This window comes from Takifugu flavidus, chromosome 21 (assembly GCF_003711565.1).
Source record: "Takifugu flavidus isolate HTHZ2018 chromosome 21, ASM371156v2, whole genome shotgun sequence".
Classification (NCBI taxonomy): Eukaryota; Metazoa; Chordata; class Actinopteri; order Tetraodontiformes; family Tetraodontidae; genus Takifugu; species Takifugu flavidus.
Window position 1 is genome coordinate 7,868,994 of NC_079540.1, and position 13,915 is coordinate 7,882,908.

Here is a 13,915-nt window from a genome sequence, read left to right on the forward strand (position 1 = left end):
AAACCTGCCCCCCCTCCTGCTGCTGACTCATGTGCCCGTCGCCACCCCTCCCGCGCTGGCACTTGTCCCGTGCGTGATCTGGCTACAAAGGTCAAAACATTTCATATCTGTGGATAGATCTCATGGAGTCATCGGTTTCGCGTCACCCCCCCAAACGTAGTCGGACCAAAAACCTCTGGGGAGGCGGCAGAGCTCCGTCTAGACATCGGGATTAAAACCAAAGTGACTCTTACAGACTCTTACAAGCTAAACAAGCAGAATACGATTAAAATACAAAGCTCAAATGTCACAGAAACAATGGGTCCTCCCGGGGACAATGGGCCGGGTCCGCTCGGAGAATCCTCATTAGTCCTCCGGGGGCCCCGCTGAGGGACAGGAGGACTTCTGCATCATCTGAAGGCTTGACCAAGGAGCTTTGTGCAGGTTTTATGAGGCTCTATGGAACATGAGATGGCGCGGGTGTCGTGCCAGCGGCCACATATAATGTTACTCGGCCCTAAATCAAGACTGCAACAGTGGCGCTGGAGCACGGATGACAGGACATCATATAAGGTGGTGAATGAATGACAGGAGGCATTTGATGGACGGGACTGAGCGTTCCACACAATGGAAGCTTTAATTCGGAGTTTGCCAGGCATTAACCATTGCTAACTACAAAGGAGCGATAGCAGGGCGATAAAGGCAATCAAAGCAAGACGTCTGAGGTGACCCTGGTGAAACGATGTCGAGGGCTGCTCACAGCCACGTGTGACCGAGGCTAACTGAAGCCGCCCTGTTTACTCGCCAGGGTGCCGAGCAGCTGCCAGAACTCTGGGAAGGTCAGCTCCCCGTCGTTGTCCTTGTCCAGAGAGCCCATCAGCTCCGCCATGGCCCTGGGGTTACCGGCGTCCTGTGGGTGATCACAGATCACAGCAGAGCCCTGGTTAATGCTCCTGTGCAGTTTCAGCCTCGCGAAAAGTCTGTCCTGCCCCCTATCGGCCCAGTCTGGTAGTGCTCATGCATGAATAGGAGATCATTACAATGACATACTGTAATTTTAAAAAAGAAAAGCCTGCAGGAGCAAAAACATGTATTTACTCACAGCCGTCAGAGTCGATGTTAAAGCTGTGTGACAGAAACAGATATTTTCTGGCTCAAAGTGTTCTAGCGTTTAAAAAGTTGACTTGTTTTACTGGGTCAGAACATAAAGAGGGTGGATTTTGCGGGTCTTCCAGCCCCACCCGACCCGAACAGCAGAGAATATTTAATCACAACAATCCACAGAGGAGAAAATGAGCGTGATAATAATCTGTTTGGCTCGTTAAAACACACAATGTGTTGGGGCATCGACCATGTTTGTGAATGATGGAATATCTTCAGATATCGAAGTAAAGTCAGCTTGACAGCAGCATTTGGCTCTCGCCGACCTTCAGGATCTACCTTGACAAAGTTGGGCAGCTGAGAGGTCACCAGGTTGTGGAACTCCTCCTTGCTCAGGGTGCTGGAGGACCCATCTTTCCCAGCAAAGGTCTTGAACTGGGAGACGAGGGTGCAGATGGCGGCTTCCATGGTGGCTTAAATTCAAAAAGAAAGATCTGAGGAAAGCTTCAAACCGAGACGTGTGGCGCTGGGCGACCCAGCCGGCCTCACCTGTTGCGTTGTGCGTGGAGCAGGTACCGAGAGCGCGTCCCAACGCTCTGACCGCCGCCTCTTCCCATTTATACGCCTCATCTCTGCTCCCTGATGCACAGGTCAGCGGAAAACAGGCAACCTGCCCCCGTCTCCCCCATCCAGCTGCGAGACACAAACACACACAGCAGCGTGTCCTCTGAAGGACGAGCTTGTCCTGATGGCAGCACAATCCCGCTGCGCCGCGTGTGCACAGCACGCCGTTTGGTGACAGCGTCACTTTAATCACAATCCTGCCGCCTCAGCAGGAGCAGCTTGGGGTGAAACGTGGCCCAGGACGACGCGCTTTCACAGGCACAATCTGCAAAAGGGAATAAATCACATTTGTTTTTCCCCCTCAAGCCTTTATTTTGGATAGCGCGTTTCCTGTTTGTGGAACTGGAGGCACGATAAGCCCCACAAGGCCGCAGTCCTCAGCGCTTGCTTGCGTTCTTGGTGTCCGTCTGCGCTTGTGGATGTCACCCGTCGCTCTGACTGTTGTATCTGGACGTGAACGCGTGGGCTCGGCCTCAAAAATGCCATAAAGGATGCCTGTCATGCCGGCGCTTCCATTTCCTGCGTGAGTCACAGAGCTGGTGTCACAGCGCCGACATGAAGCTCGTACGATCCTCCTCTAGCAAGAATTCCACTCTAGCAGGAAATAACTGGAGGCTTGAATGAGGACAAACGGGACATGTGGTGCAAACTTTATTGAATTCAACACTGCTTTCCTAAAAGAGGACAAAACTGATGATGGAAACGCTCCAAAGCTACATTGTCCAAAGGCTGATTTACTTCTGAGCTACTTCCTCTATTAAAAATAAGCCCTATTGTCACGCCAGAAAAACACCTCAAACGTGCAATTCGACCTTGGCGATACGTCCACGAACGCATCTGCTGAGGCGAAGCTTTCTGCCCATTCCTTTGGTCAAAAAGAAAACGTCCACCAGAACCAAGGCGGCTTCGCCCCCGGGACCTCCAGCCTCTTCAGCTCTCTCAGGAGCAGTACAGATGCAAAGTGTAAACTTTATCTTCCTTTTACAGCATGAAAATGGCGACCATAATAATAATAATATAATAATAATAATAATAATAATGAAGGCACATATGCAGCTGGTAAACTAAACTTGAGATCTAAAGTGAAATTGTGACACATTCAATGTCTACAGCCTTGGGAAAAGTCTGTGGTTATTAAAAAAAGAAAAGAGTGCAGTGAGACGACAAAATAAATAATCAGCTAACAGGTGAAAGCTGCTTCCAAAGCCGGAGGATCAGAACCCTCCATCCCAATCTCTTCACTTTTGACTTCACATCCACCTAATGAGCGAAAACAACCACAAAGAAAAATGAAAAGGAAACGCGCTCAAGCTTGTGCACAAAAGTCACGATTTTTAAAGTCCGATTTTATCTTTTGATGTTTTGATCGGAGTAACTTCTTCGTCACCACGTGTGGGCGTGGCTCCGGTTCCACGACGCCACAGCGGGAGAACAAAGACAGTGAAAACACTTTCTGGCTTCAGATCTCATGTCCAGAGGTCAGAAGCAGAACTTTGCTGCGGGGCGTTCAGGATCCGGGAGATCCAGCCTTTGACGTCGCCATGGCGACGCGGCACAAACGATCAAATTCGCACCCAGTCAGACGGGAAGTAAATGTGATCGTTTCAGGAAAGTGCTGTAGTGACCGAGCGCTTCTCCCCTGTTGCGTTTTCCAGCATCAGTCGACACAAACCAGTCATTAAAACCAGTAAAGGAAAAAAAGTGGGAGGACGAAAAAGGAAAAACCGCTTTGGGCTCTCAAATATCGCTCTGTCTCTGTCTGTGTGTGTGTCTGTGTGTGTGTCTGTGTGTGTGTCTGTGTACGCACTGGCCCAAACCTGCTGCCGACACCAAACTGGTCTAACCGGATCTGATTCTCATGCTCTACCACTGAAGAGTTCCACACGACTGGAGGAAAACTGGTGTCTGGAAACGTGGAAGCGTGGGAAAAAAGCCCAGAAAACCAGGAATCCCTCCAAAAGGAAATGTTACCTTCAACCTTTGCAATGAGACGCCAATAAAGACTAAAATGCACGAACGTTTTCTCCAGTACAATCTGCTTTGAGATGTGAAGATGAAGAGCAACATGCGCTGCCTTGGGGGGGGGTGGGGGGGGGACACTGTACAGCAGAGGAACATCCACACGGCACATTATCCAAGGAGGTTTCATCAGGAGACGTGACTTGACAGAGGTAGGTAACAAGAACTAAGTCCAAGATGACAAGTACAAGTCTAGCTTATATAATTAAAGACTTGGGGATGCGTTAATGAGGCACCACCACCGTGCACCAGAAGCTACTACGATTACAGCTCTGTTGGGGGAAAATGGAGGCGAGAAATGTCCTTTTTTTCATGGCTTGTGCTGCATTTTTGTGTTGAATGTGACTCATTTCCCTCCCGACTGTCCGTTTAAGCCGTGGCAGCGAACTTCCACAGGGCTTCCCTCTCAAACTCCTCCATCTCCTCCTCCAGGGAGTCGTCTTTCTTCTTTCCACCGCGCTCTAAAACGTCCACCGCGTCCTCCAGAATGTCCGCCACGTCCGCCGCAAAGTCGCTGAACAGCACTTTGTCGTGGACGAAGACGCCGTCCTGGAAGAAGTCTGCCGTCAGCCTGTGGATCTTGTCCCTGCTGTCGGGCGAGGAGCCCTCGAGCTTGCTCAGGTAACCCTCCAGGAGCTCCTCGAACTCCGGCAGCTCCACGGGGTAAAGCCCTTCCTGAGCGGCGCACTGCTCCACTGAGGTGCAGCCCAGCGGGCGGAGGTTGCGCCGGAGCTTCTGTTCCTGGTCCCTCCAGAAGTCGTTGTGGTGGTGCTGCTGCTGCCGTCTGTGCTGGTGGTGCTCCTGGGGGGGGTTCTTTCCAGGCCGACTGTGCCAGGGCTTCTCCTTCCTCCGCTCCTCCCTCTCTTTTCTCCGCTCTCCTTTCTTCCTCTCCCACTCAGCTTGGTGTTTCCTCCAGGCCTCTTTATGGGAGTTTTCCTTCTGAGCCCTTTGCTCCTTCTTCTTGTCCTCTTTTCCTTTCCATTCTTCTTCTCTACTCTGCTTGTCTTTCTCCGATTTCCGCTTTTTCTTGTCGTCCTTCCTCCAGTTGTCCTGCTGGTGACTCTTGCCCTTGTAGCCCTTCCCTTTGGGCTCCCGCTGCTTCTTTGCGGACCACTTCTCCACTTTCTTAGAAAGCTCTTTCTGGATTTCTTCCAAATGATCCCGCACTCGTTTCCTGTCGCTGCCATCTTCGATCATGCCTTCCAGTCTCTTCCTGCTCTCGTCCAAAAGAACCTTCTGCCTCTTCAGTTCGTCCTTCAGTCTTCCTTCGTTATTTTTATCCCTTGTCTCAGCTCCAGGCCCCTCTCTCTCCTCAGTTAGTGGAACAGGGCTCGGGTAGATGGATTGGAGGCGTTTGCTGATCATCTGTCAACGAATCAGGACATAAATGTGGTTCAAAGTCAAACTAAAAAAAGTCTCCAGCAGCCGTACAAAGACTCCTAAACCTTTCACTACCTTATATGGAGCAAACAGGTAGTGAAAGAGAGTTAATGTTTGCCACGTTATACCTATGAGCTGGCTGAGTTCGGTCACTCGGGCTCTCAGACTCTCCAGCTCCGTCTTCAGCTCTGGCAGAAACAGGAGCTCCTTCCTCAGGTTTGCGTTTTCTTTTTCCAGATCGGCTTTGCCCGTTTCATCTCCGCTCGTTGCGACCGCCTTCAGAGCCAAGTCCAGCTGCTCTTTCTGGGACTAGGACGCAAAAGGAAAAGACTCGGCGTGGAGCGAAAACTGCCGGACGCATCAGCAGAGGGATGAAAAGGGCGACTCTGACCTGCAGCTGAGACTCCAGCTGAGCGATTTGTTGGTTTTCCTGCGTGAGTTTATCCAGGAGCATCTTCATGTCCTGCGGATCGCCGACGAGCCAGTCCTGCATTGGGAACATTTGGCAGTAATTTGACATTTATTTTGAAAAACGAGCCCGTCCGTAGCTGTAGCTGTGTCCAATATTCTGGGACTGTTTAACGTAGACGTTAGCAGGAGCTACCGAAGGTGCAGGAAGGGAGAGCGAGAAACGGCGTGAACAGACCTCGCTTTGTTCGGCGTCGCTTGATTCCGAGTCGTCGAAATCACCTGTCGGAGCAGAAACAACACACCCTTCACACAGGTCCCACAGCAGCCGCGTTTATTGACACACAGCTGCCAGCCTGTCTTACAACACCACACCGTGCTGTTGCTGTGGCGACATGCCCACAGCTCTTGAACACAACACGGGCATTTTTAAAATTCCTGCGGCTACGATAGGTTAGTTTTCAGCAGGACATTCCAGAGGGTGAGAGAAGCCGATCAAATGGGCGTATGTGTTATTTGCCATTATCTGCTACACAACTTCCCGTTCCTCACGGACCTACCCGCATCCAGGTCGGAGAGCAACCCTGTTGACAAAGTACAGCTCAGTCAACAACAACTGTCGATTGCCAACGGCTGAAAATGGCTTTTGTAATAAGTAAATATCAGCAATTTGGACTTTCAAGGCTGTAATCTGCCGGTAAAAACATGTGGCTGGTCTGATGAATGTGTCTTTACAATCCAAACTCCATGAAAGTGATTTTATCTGGCCTTGATTAACATAAAAAGCAAAGACAAGCTGGCAGGCTGAGCTGTGGCGGAGGGCATCGTACCAGAGAGGAAGAGGGAACCTAAGAAGAGCAGCACCAGAGCACCCACAATGCATTTGTTCAAGGAGAACCACGACTTTTCCTCTTTCTTCTTCTCAGCCAGTTTGAACTCCACTTCCTCCTCCTCCTCCTCCTCCTCGTCTTCCTCATCCGACCTTCTTAGGTTTGCTGCTTCAAACGATGGGATGTTCCTCCTTCTCAGTCCATCGTCAAATCCGCTGAATGGTCCTGAAGAGGGAGGAGGAGGGAAGACTTTTACCAAGAGTCCCAGCAAACATAACATTTCAGTGACTGCTGGCTCTCGTAAAACATGAAGTGGACACATCAATAAAAGCAGAAGAATGCAAATCCTTTAGAAAAAGATCATTCCATGCATGGGAATGGGTTTCCTGCCCTTTTGTCACCCTGATAAATCACATTCCAGATGGTAGAGCCACATGTTCTGCAACAGCACGTATTTTCTGCAAACGCGAGCACCAACTCCAAATATCTATAAAGTGCTCATTTGTTTAAGCGCGAGTTCCCACTGTGCAAAGCAGCGGCGGCCTGAATGCCCGGGGGCTTCGCAAACACCGTTTTCACAACGCCACAATTACTTAATGGTAATGTGATCAAACCTTCCTTTGTCTGGCAATTAAGGCCGATTTGTACCACGAAAGCGAGTCCACAACTTTCTCTTTCCGTTTTTTTTCCCCAGACCTCAAAAACGGGTTTTAAACGCTCCATCCTCAACAGCGTTTGACTTCATCTGTCTTATCCCACAATTTAGACGCTGCAGAGCTTAAACAAAGCCTGGAGACCGGTCCCGTACCTTCTTCGTCTTCCTCCTCATCTTCCATCTCATCCGGAATCTCGGCTTGCTCCATTTCTTCCTTTTCACCGGGCGTTTCCTCCTCCGTCTCCTGTGAACCCACCAGCTCTGGAGCAGGGAGGTCATCTGCGGGGCTGGATGCTTCCGTTCTCTCCGGAGCAACTGCGACGTCAGCGTCGGCGTGTGACGACGCGGCGCCAACGGCTGCGAGCGTCTCGGTGGTGATGCCCACCCCAGACCCAGCGGAATTCACAGGACTCTCCTCCGCAGCTGCAGCGGGACTCGAATGGAAGTCAGACGGTTGCTCGGCAACAACGGGACCCACGGATGAGACGGGAAAGACGCTGGGCTGCTCGGGCTCCACTGGTGGGAGTAACGAAGATGGAACATCGAGGGGAACCCCCAAGCTAATGTTGGTCACGGATGGTGTAGCTTCCAATTGCTCATTATCACTCGGGGAAGTTGTCACGATGTCGTGGATGACCGGGGGCTGACTCTCCACGCTCAAGTCCAGATTAGAAGGAATGGGTCCTTCACTGGATTCCGGGCAGGTCTCTTGACACACCTGGAGATCGGACGGGATGGAGAAACTTTTCTGTTTAGGGTTCAGAAACAGCATTTGTGGTTTTTTCTGTGTTTGTTTTATTTATTTCCGAAAATGCTAAAATAACAACAATAAGAATGACAACAACAAAGTGAGAAAAAAGAACAAATAAAACAACAATGGACTGAACAACAGAAGAATTCTAGCTTCCTTTTAAAAGATATTTCCATCGAATGATTTCAAAGCCAGCTACTGCGGCTGGTGACAAATTCAGAATGCAGTGGAATTTGTTTCCTCAGTTTTAAAGACGCTCCGTCATGTACCAACCTGGTGGCCTTCTTCAGACAAAACCGCTTCTATGGAAAGATCGCTGGGCTTAAACTCCACAGCTGCCCCTAAGGTGACATCAAAGTAAGCGAACGTCGGTAAATCTAAAAAGATCCATTTGAGCCATCAGTGCAGATTTGGGGGGGGCCTCATCAGTACCTGTCGCCTCCTCAGAGAGACTCGGGACGTCACCCAGGCTCTCGGTGCCGTCGTCCACGGGCCCCACATTCTCAACAGCAACCTCCTGTGGAGTGACAGCAGATTGGTCTTAACGTCAGGGTTCTCCCAGTCGTACGAGCAGGTGAAAGTCTTTGATATTTACCCAGTGTTTAGTATTTACACTGGTGCACAGCAAAGGCAAATATTGAATGTACATAAAGTTAAAAATGATCCACTGCTTACTAGAAAGTAATATCCTCTATGAAAATAGCCACCCATAGAAGCCAGACAGTAATTGATTTCCTTTTTTTTGAGGATCGATGGTGCATTTCACAGCAGTAGATCTTATTTTGAAAACCATTGAGGAGTTAACAGTAATCTAGAGGCCTGTCGAATGCCTGCGCTAAACACACCTAGAGGAACACAAATTCTCCCTTTGTTTAGGGATACGTTTACAAAAATACAGTGTTCGCCTACAGATCACAGGGGTCACTTCAAATAGGTAGAGAAGATAGAGTGTAAAAATATTTGCAGAGTGTTAAATCCACAGCAAAACACATAGTGGCCCTTGGAAAAAACCCTGACAAAACAGGTCGTTGGCCAAATACACAGCTGAGGTATATAAAGTGTAACTGACGACATCATATGGTGCATTTTGAACAACGCCATCTTTGTGGGAAACGTTGGGCTGCAAGTGCTGACATGTGGAATTTCAAACAGAGCTCCAAGAAAAGAGAAAAAACAATCCTCTAGATTATACCAATTATGGAAAAGGGCTTGAAGCGCAGTTCCGAGGCCCGGTTGTGTGTCTTACCTCCGGGGAAAGGAGGGTCCAACTGTTGGTGGAAGAGCCGCTGCTGCCCGTGCTGTTGCTGTGGTCGGACATCGCCCTCTGCTGGATCAACGACGCACAGCGGGGTGCAGATTGAGCTCTCGGATTCTGCAGACGAGCACAGAAACAACGTGTCATCGTTGATCAACAGGCCCGACGCAGAATTTGCAGACTCTGCGCTCGGTTATTAGTGTGGATGCACACAGGCTGCGCTCCAACTCACTGACATGCAGACAGGTTTGAACAGAGGATCACAGGCAAATGATTGACCGGAGCTATATTTTGGCTGCTGTGTGGTTCGTTACAGCAGCCGTATTGTAAGACGACGCAATCGTGCGGCTGCGTCTCGGCTCGGTACCGAATCCGTTGCACACACGGGATCAGCAGCAGATTGTCGCTGATACAAGTTATGTAACGGTATCATGGCATCCATAACACAACGCTGCGCAATTGGGGGAAAAAAGCGTCCCAGTCACCAAAGCGGAACCGTCCCTATCAAATGATTCGTATTAAAGCCTGCGATTCATTCTGATCCACACGTAAGAGCTATTAGTGTGGTGAATAAATGACCCAAAATGGCTAAAATCCAGACACGAACAAACCAGCCATCCAGAAACGAGCAAAAGAAGAATAACACTCACTAGCCGACAACGTCGTGCTCGTTAGGCTTCTCTTAAGCGCATATAAGAAACGAAATAGAGAGGGTAGGGTTGTTGTAGAGCTCAACTTAAAGCTCCATTCATGATGGTAAACAAAGGAAGGAAGGCTGAATATTCCCAAATGCTACTCTTCCGCGTTCTCCCTCAGGCCCCGCTATTAGCGAGCGCTAAATAAAACCCTTCCATGTCTATCCATGTAAATACTAAGAAACCGGTTTATTTACCTTTCTAGCTCACTCCTCACACACTTGTCTTTTTCCACTCCAAAACGTTATTTTGTATAAGCTGCGCTCGTCTTCTTCGCATGAACTTGGGAACTTTGGGAATTCCAAGCTGCGTCACGTCAACCTAGACACCTTTCGTCCAATGGGATTTCGGGATTTGCTGAGAAGGTCCCGCCTCTAAGCCAAGCTGGACCAATCAGACAGAGGTGTCGTGTCAAGATCCCAGCATGATTGACGCTCACAGCTGAAAGTGGCAAGCAGCCGATCCTTCCTCCGGACCCCTTAGGACGCACGCGTGCACACACACACACGCGCGCGCGCGCATATGTGTATATATATAAATATATATACACACAGCAGCAGAAAGCAAAGGCTTGCGGAACCAGCCAGACCTTGACACGTCCGCAAAACTATATTTAAACTGCGGGACTATATTTACCAGGACGGACAGCCCCTGTCTCCAGTTGCCCAAAGTTTCATCATCTGACTCTTTTTTTAAAACCTAAAATCGGATCAGGTTAATTTTGATCTGTGGTTGATTAATGAAGATCACGTTTGTCAAATATTTGGAATAAGAACCCATTCAAACGCGATAACTGCACCAATTAAATCTCAAACGACGCCATAGATTATCTGGAATTGACGCGCCAGACCAGGAATATTTTGCAGAATAATAAAGTTTTAGCAGGTGTCACCGTGACATCACCCACACTTACTGGCTAAATCAAATATGTATATATTGGCTATAGCACCATGACCTTGGTCTCTTCCTGACTCCTTGGACTCAAATTTGCAACAGGTTCAAAGACGACACTATCACTCAACACTTCACCCTTCCCTGTCCCACCTGGGGCAGAAGGACACGTGCTGTGTGTGAGGATGCTGTTTGTTGACTACAGCTCAGCTTTCAACACCACAGTCAATATGAAGATCACCCAAAAGCTCTGGATCCTGGGACTCTACTCATCTGTTTGTAACTGGATTGTGAGCTTTCTGACGGACATTTTCGGGGTGAGAGGTAGAGGAGGTTGTCTTCTTTGAACTCCTTGGTGTGCACATCAGTGAGGACCTCTGCTGGACCACTCACACCACTGCAGTTTTAAAGACAGCACACTAAAGACTGGATCTCCTGAGAAGACTGAGAGGAGTTGGACAGAGTGCCTTTGCACTCTACACCTTCGACAGGTGAACCAATTACTGGCTCCATTACCATCTAGTACAGCAGCTGCTCCCTGCAAACCATTTTCAACTCCAGAAAAGCACTTAAAACCACCCCACTCACCCCAGCCAGAGACTCTTCTCTGCTGCTTTCTGGTAAGACACTACTGGAGAAGCTGCAGATGGACTACCACGCTCAAAACAGCTTTATTCGTCACTGCCATCAGACTGCTAAACCGTGATAGTTGTGTGTGTACATACATATATCACATTACTTATAACATTCATTAAAAATGAAAGTTCTTTTTGAAAGTATAGTCTTCAGAGCGGATTATGCCTCTCTGAGTCCAAAGGTTCAGGAGTGTTTCCGTGATAGAATTTGTTCTACATTACCTGCGTTATTACAGTAAAACTCGGTCACCGATTATGTCATAATACTAAAATCAGAAGACTTCCTGTAAACTGTGCGCACAGTTTTCAGTTGACCAATCAGAGGAACCACTGGCTGTGTCGTCATTTCCACTTCCAGGTGGTATTGACCAATGAGAGCGGAGTATCGAAGCTCGATTGTCCATTAGAATGAGAGGAGGTCTATTTGAACCATGAGAAGCGGGCTTGTGTCTATTCGAGAGGGAAACAAAGGAACTGGTGAGGACGTGCTACTTTTTGGTGCAGACACTTCAGATTTATTCACTTTGTCATCCGCGTAGCTAACCAACTATAAAAGATAACATTTAACGTGCAGGTATGGCGTCACACTGCAGCTGTAGAAGTGTTGTTTTACTTGAATTGCCAAAGAGAATTGCTGTTATATCCATTACCGTTAGCCAAGCGGCTAGCTATCCTTGCTAAGCAATTAAATGTAGCAGTTTTGCATTTGTGTGTCATGAACCGTTAGGTAGTTATTGCTAGGGTTGGTGTTATTACTACTACTTTTTCTTTTACCTATAATTCTGTCAAATTTAAACTCCCACAGGTTCAGAATCATGGCTCACAAACAGATTTACTATTCCGATAAATACGACGATGACAAGTATGAGTACAGGTTGGTACCACAATCTTTCCAGTCTTGAGCAATAAAGAAGCCGGAGTGTCATTGCCTGAATATTTTGCCGTTCATTCTTGTGATTACCAGACATGTCATGCTACCCAAAGAAATTGCTAAGCGTGTGCCTAAAACCCATTTAATGTCGGAAACGGAGTGGCGGAACCTCGGGGTCCAGCAAAGCCAGGGATGGGTGCACTATATGATCCACCAACCAGGTATGTTCCCCTCCTAAATATGGGCAGTTTTCAAAGTATTGCATCTCATCTTGTTGCATTGCTGGGCCTGATATTTGCATCCATGACACAAGCACACCAGTTCTGAAGTAATTTATATGAAAAAGATTTGTTTAAAGTGTCGCCGTGTCAGCACAAACCAGCCTTTCTATGCCAAAGAGAACTGGAATATTTCAAATTCAGTTTTGTCTTGTTAAATGTTTAATAAATCTAACTATAGGCTCCCTTAGATTTAAAGTTCAGACTCCATGTTTTGCTCACTATGTGCCAAATAAATCAGTGATTTTAGTTCTATGTTGGGTGACACAGGCAGAGGTGGATAGCGGGCGTCTGGGTGCACAACAGGCCTGATTATGACAACTGGGTCATTATCTTTGCTTATTGTGACCTTTCTCCCACCTTTCTAGAGCCACACATCTTGCTTTTCCGGCGTCCTCTGACCACTCCGAAGCCATAATCAAAGGATTCATCTGTCCACCCCAGATCGGTACCACACATCACCACGGCTGTTGGAACCGTCACACGTGTGTGTGTGGTCGTTTCTCGGACTGATCATGTTGGACCAAAGACTGTTGTGTTTTGTGAAGAATGGTTGTTGAGCAAAGGAACACTGGACAAAATAATCATCCGTCTCCGCGGAGGGAAGACTCGCGCAGGTGCTAAACCCACTCGCTCTGTCTTTGTGACTCGATGTATCTGTTTTCTGAATCTCTTTGGCTGCTCCGTTAGAAGAACCGCTATTACCTGAGGTTCTCATCCTTGAGCTGTCTCGGCAGGGCCCGGTCTTGACCCGGACACGGGCCGCGCCGAACGGCCCTTTCCTAAACTGTCTCCACTTGTGGTTGTTTACCCGCCTGTCGCCGCTTGCTTCAGTAACACTGTAACTCTGCCTGTAACAGTTCCAGCGTGTGCCTGGAATGTCGCATCCATAGGAGTCACCTCGGACTAGTCCGAACCACCCGTGTATTCGCTTTGGCTTTTTAAAACTAACCTTGACTCCGAGTGAGGTGCTCGGTATTTATGAATGTGTCGCCCTTTCTGAAAATAAATAAACTTTACCTTTTAATATCTGCTGGGCCAGTGTCTTGGCAGTAATTTGGGGTTCCGGTGCTGTAGTCCAGAGTTGGCAGGCGTATGGATGCACGTCCTGGTCACAGTCTTGGTGTCTCCCTGGTTTGTCAGCTGCCCTGTTTTTCCCAAATGTCCTGCGTGTTGCCGACTGAACTGTTATTCCGATGTAATCACCGATTGTGCTGAACTTGGAAGGTAAAGAAAGCCCCTTGAACCTATCATGAAGGAATAATGACTTATTCTTCTGCCAGTTGTGGAATAAAGGGAAGGATAATGTGGTGTGGGCCTGATTTAATGGGCTGATTTGGGATGACGCATCCTGGGAACAAGTGGATTTTATTTGAGAACGCCCTCCAATGCTTTGCTCCGTTTTAAATCTCAGCAATGTGTTTTCTACTTGTGTTTAAAGGTGTTGCCGTGGAAACGGGCAGCACTTTTTCTTGCGTTTATTACAGCCTGATGTATTAGAATAATGACTCAAATCTGGACGATTACCCTGATAATCAGATGG

The 13,915-nt window shown here is 48.3% G+C and overlaps 3 protein-coding genes across 4 annotated transcripts; 1 reads left to right on the top strand and 2 right to left on the bottom strand.

Moving 5' to 3' along the window:
- Nucleotides 1-576: 576 nt before the first annotated feature.
- On the bottom strand, nt 577-1,788 carry s100a11 (S100 calcium binding protein A11). Its single transcript, XM_057021710.1, has 3 exons — nt 1,630-1,788; nt 1,420-1,553; nt 577-889 (listed from the first exon to the last, which is right to left on the bottom strand). Exons 2-3 carry the CDS (start codon nt 1,546-1,548, stop codon nt 758-760), a joined length of 261 nt encoding a protein of 86 aa, XP_056877690.1. The 5' UTR covers nt 1,549-1,553; nt 1,630-1,788; the 3' UTR covers nt 577-757.
- Nucleotides 1,789-2,342: 554 nt separating this feature from the next.
- Nucleotides 2,343-10,167, bottom strand: pbxip1a (pre-B-cell leukemia homeobox interacting protein 1a). The gene is given in 12 exon segments (XM_057021677.1): nt 2,343-5,041; nt 5,043-5,088; nt 5,232-5,412; nt 5,495-5,590; nt 5,750-5,793; nt 6,072-6,095; nt 6,342-6,566; nt 7,150-7,714; nt 8,021-8,088; nt 8,180-8,264; nt 8,994-9,119; nt 9,895-10,167. Coding segments are annotated over 11 exon segments (2,355 nt in total). The 5' UTR covers nt 9,066-9,119; nt 9,895-10,167; the 3' UTR covers nt 2,343-4,092.
- An 834-nt stretch (nt 10,168-11,001) lies between these two features.
- Nucleotides 11,002-13,683, top strand: LOC130518808 (cyclin-dependent kinases regulatory subunit 1). 2 transcript variants are annotated; one of them, XM_057021713.1, is made up of 5 exons: nt 11,002-11,208; nt 11,582-11,797; nt 12,029-12,097; nt 12,188-12,315; nt 12,741-13,683. In XM_057021713.1, the coding sequence occupies exons 3-5, from the start codon at nt 12,039-12,041 to the stop codon at nt 12,788-12,790; spliced, it is 237 nt and encodes a 78-aa protein (XP_056877693.1). In that variant the 5' UTR covers nt 11,002-11,208; nt 11,582-11,797; nt 12,029-12,038; the 3' UTR covers nt 12,791-13,683. The 2 variants fall into 2 exon arrangements, with proteins under 2 accessions (XP_056877693.1, XP_056877692.1); XM_057021712.1 differs by having other exon boundaries at nt 11,003-11,208; nt 11,582-11,700.
- Nucleotides 13,684-13,915: the final 232 nt, after the last annotated feature.

Coding starts and splice junctions, on each gene's coding strand:
- s100a11 (XM_057021710.1), bottom strand. CDS start 1,548: ATGGAAGCCGCCATCTGCACCCTCGTCTCCCAGTTCAAGACCTTTGCT. Junction 890..1,419: donor AGCTGCCCAACTTTGTCAAG/GTAGATCCTGAA, acceptor GATCACCCACAG/GACGCCGGTAACCCCAGGGC.
- LOC130518808 (XM_057021713.1), top strand. CDS start 12,039: ATGGCTCACAAACAGATTTACTATTCCGATAAATACGACGATGACAAG. Junction 12,098..12,187: donor GATGACAAGTATGAGTACAG/GTTGGTACCACA, acceptor TGTGATTACCAG/ACATGTCATGCTACCCAAAG. Junction 12,316..12,740: donor CTATATGATCCACCAACCAG/GTATGTTCCCCT, acceptor CCACCTTTCTAG/AGCCACACATCTTGCTTTTC.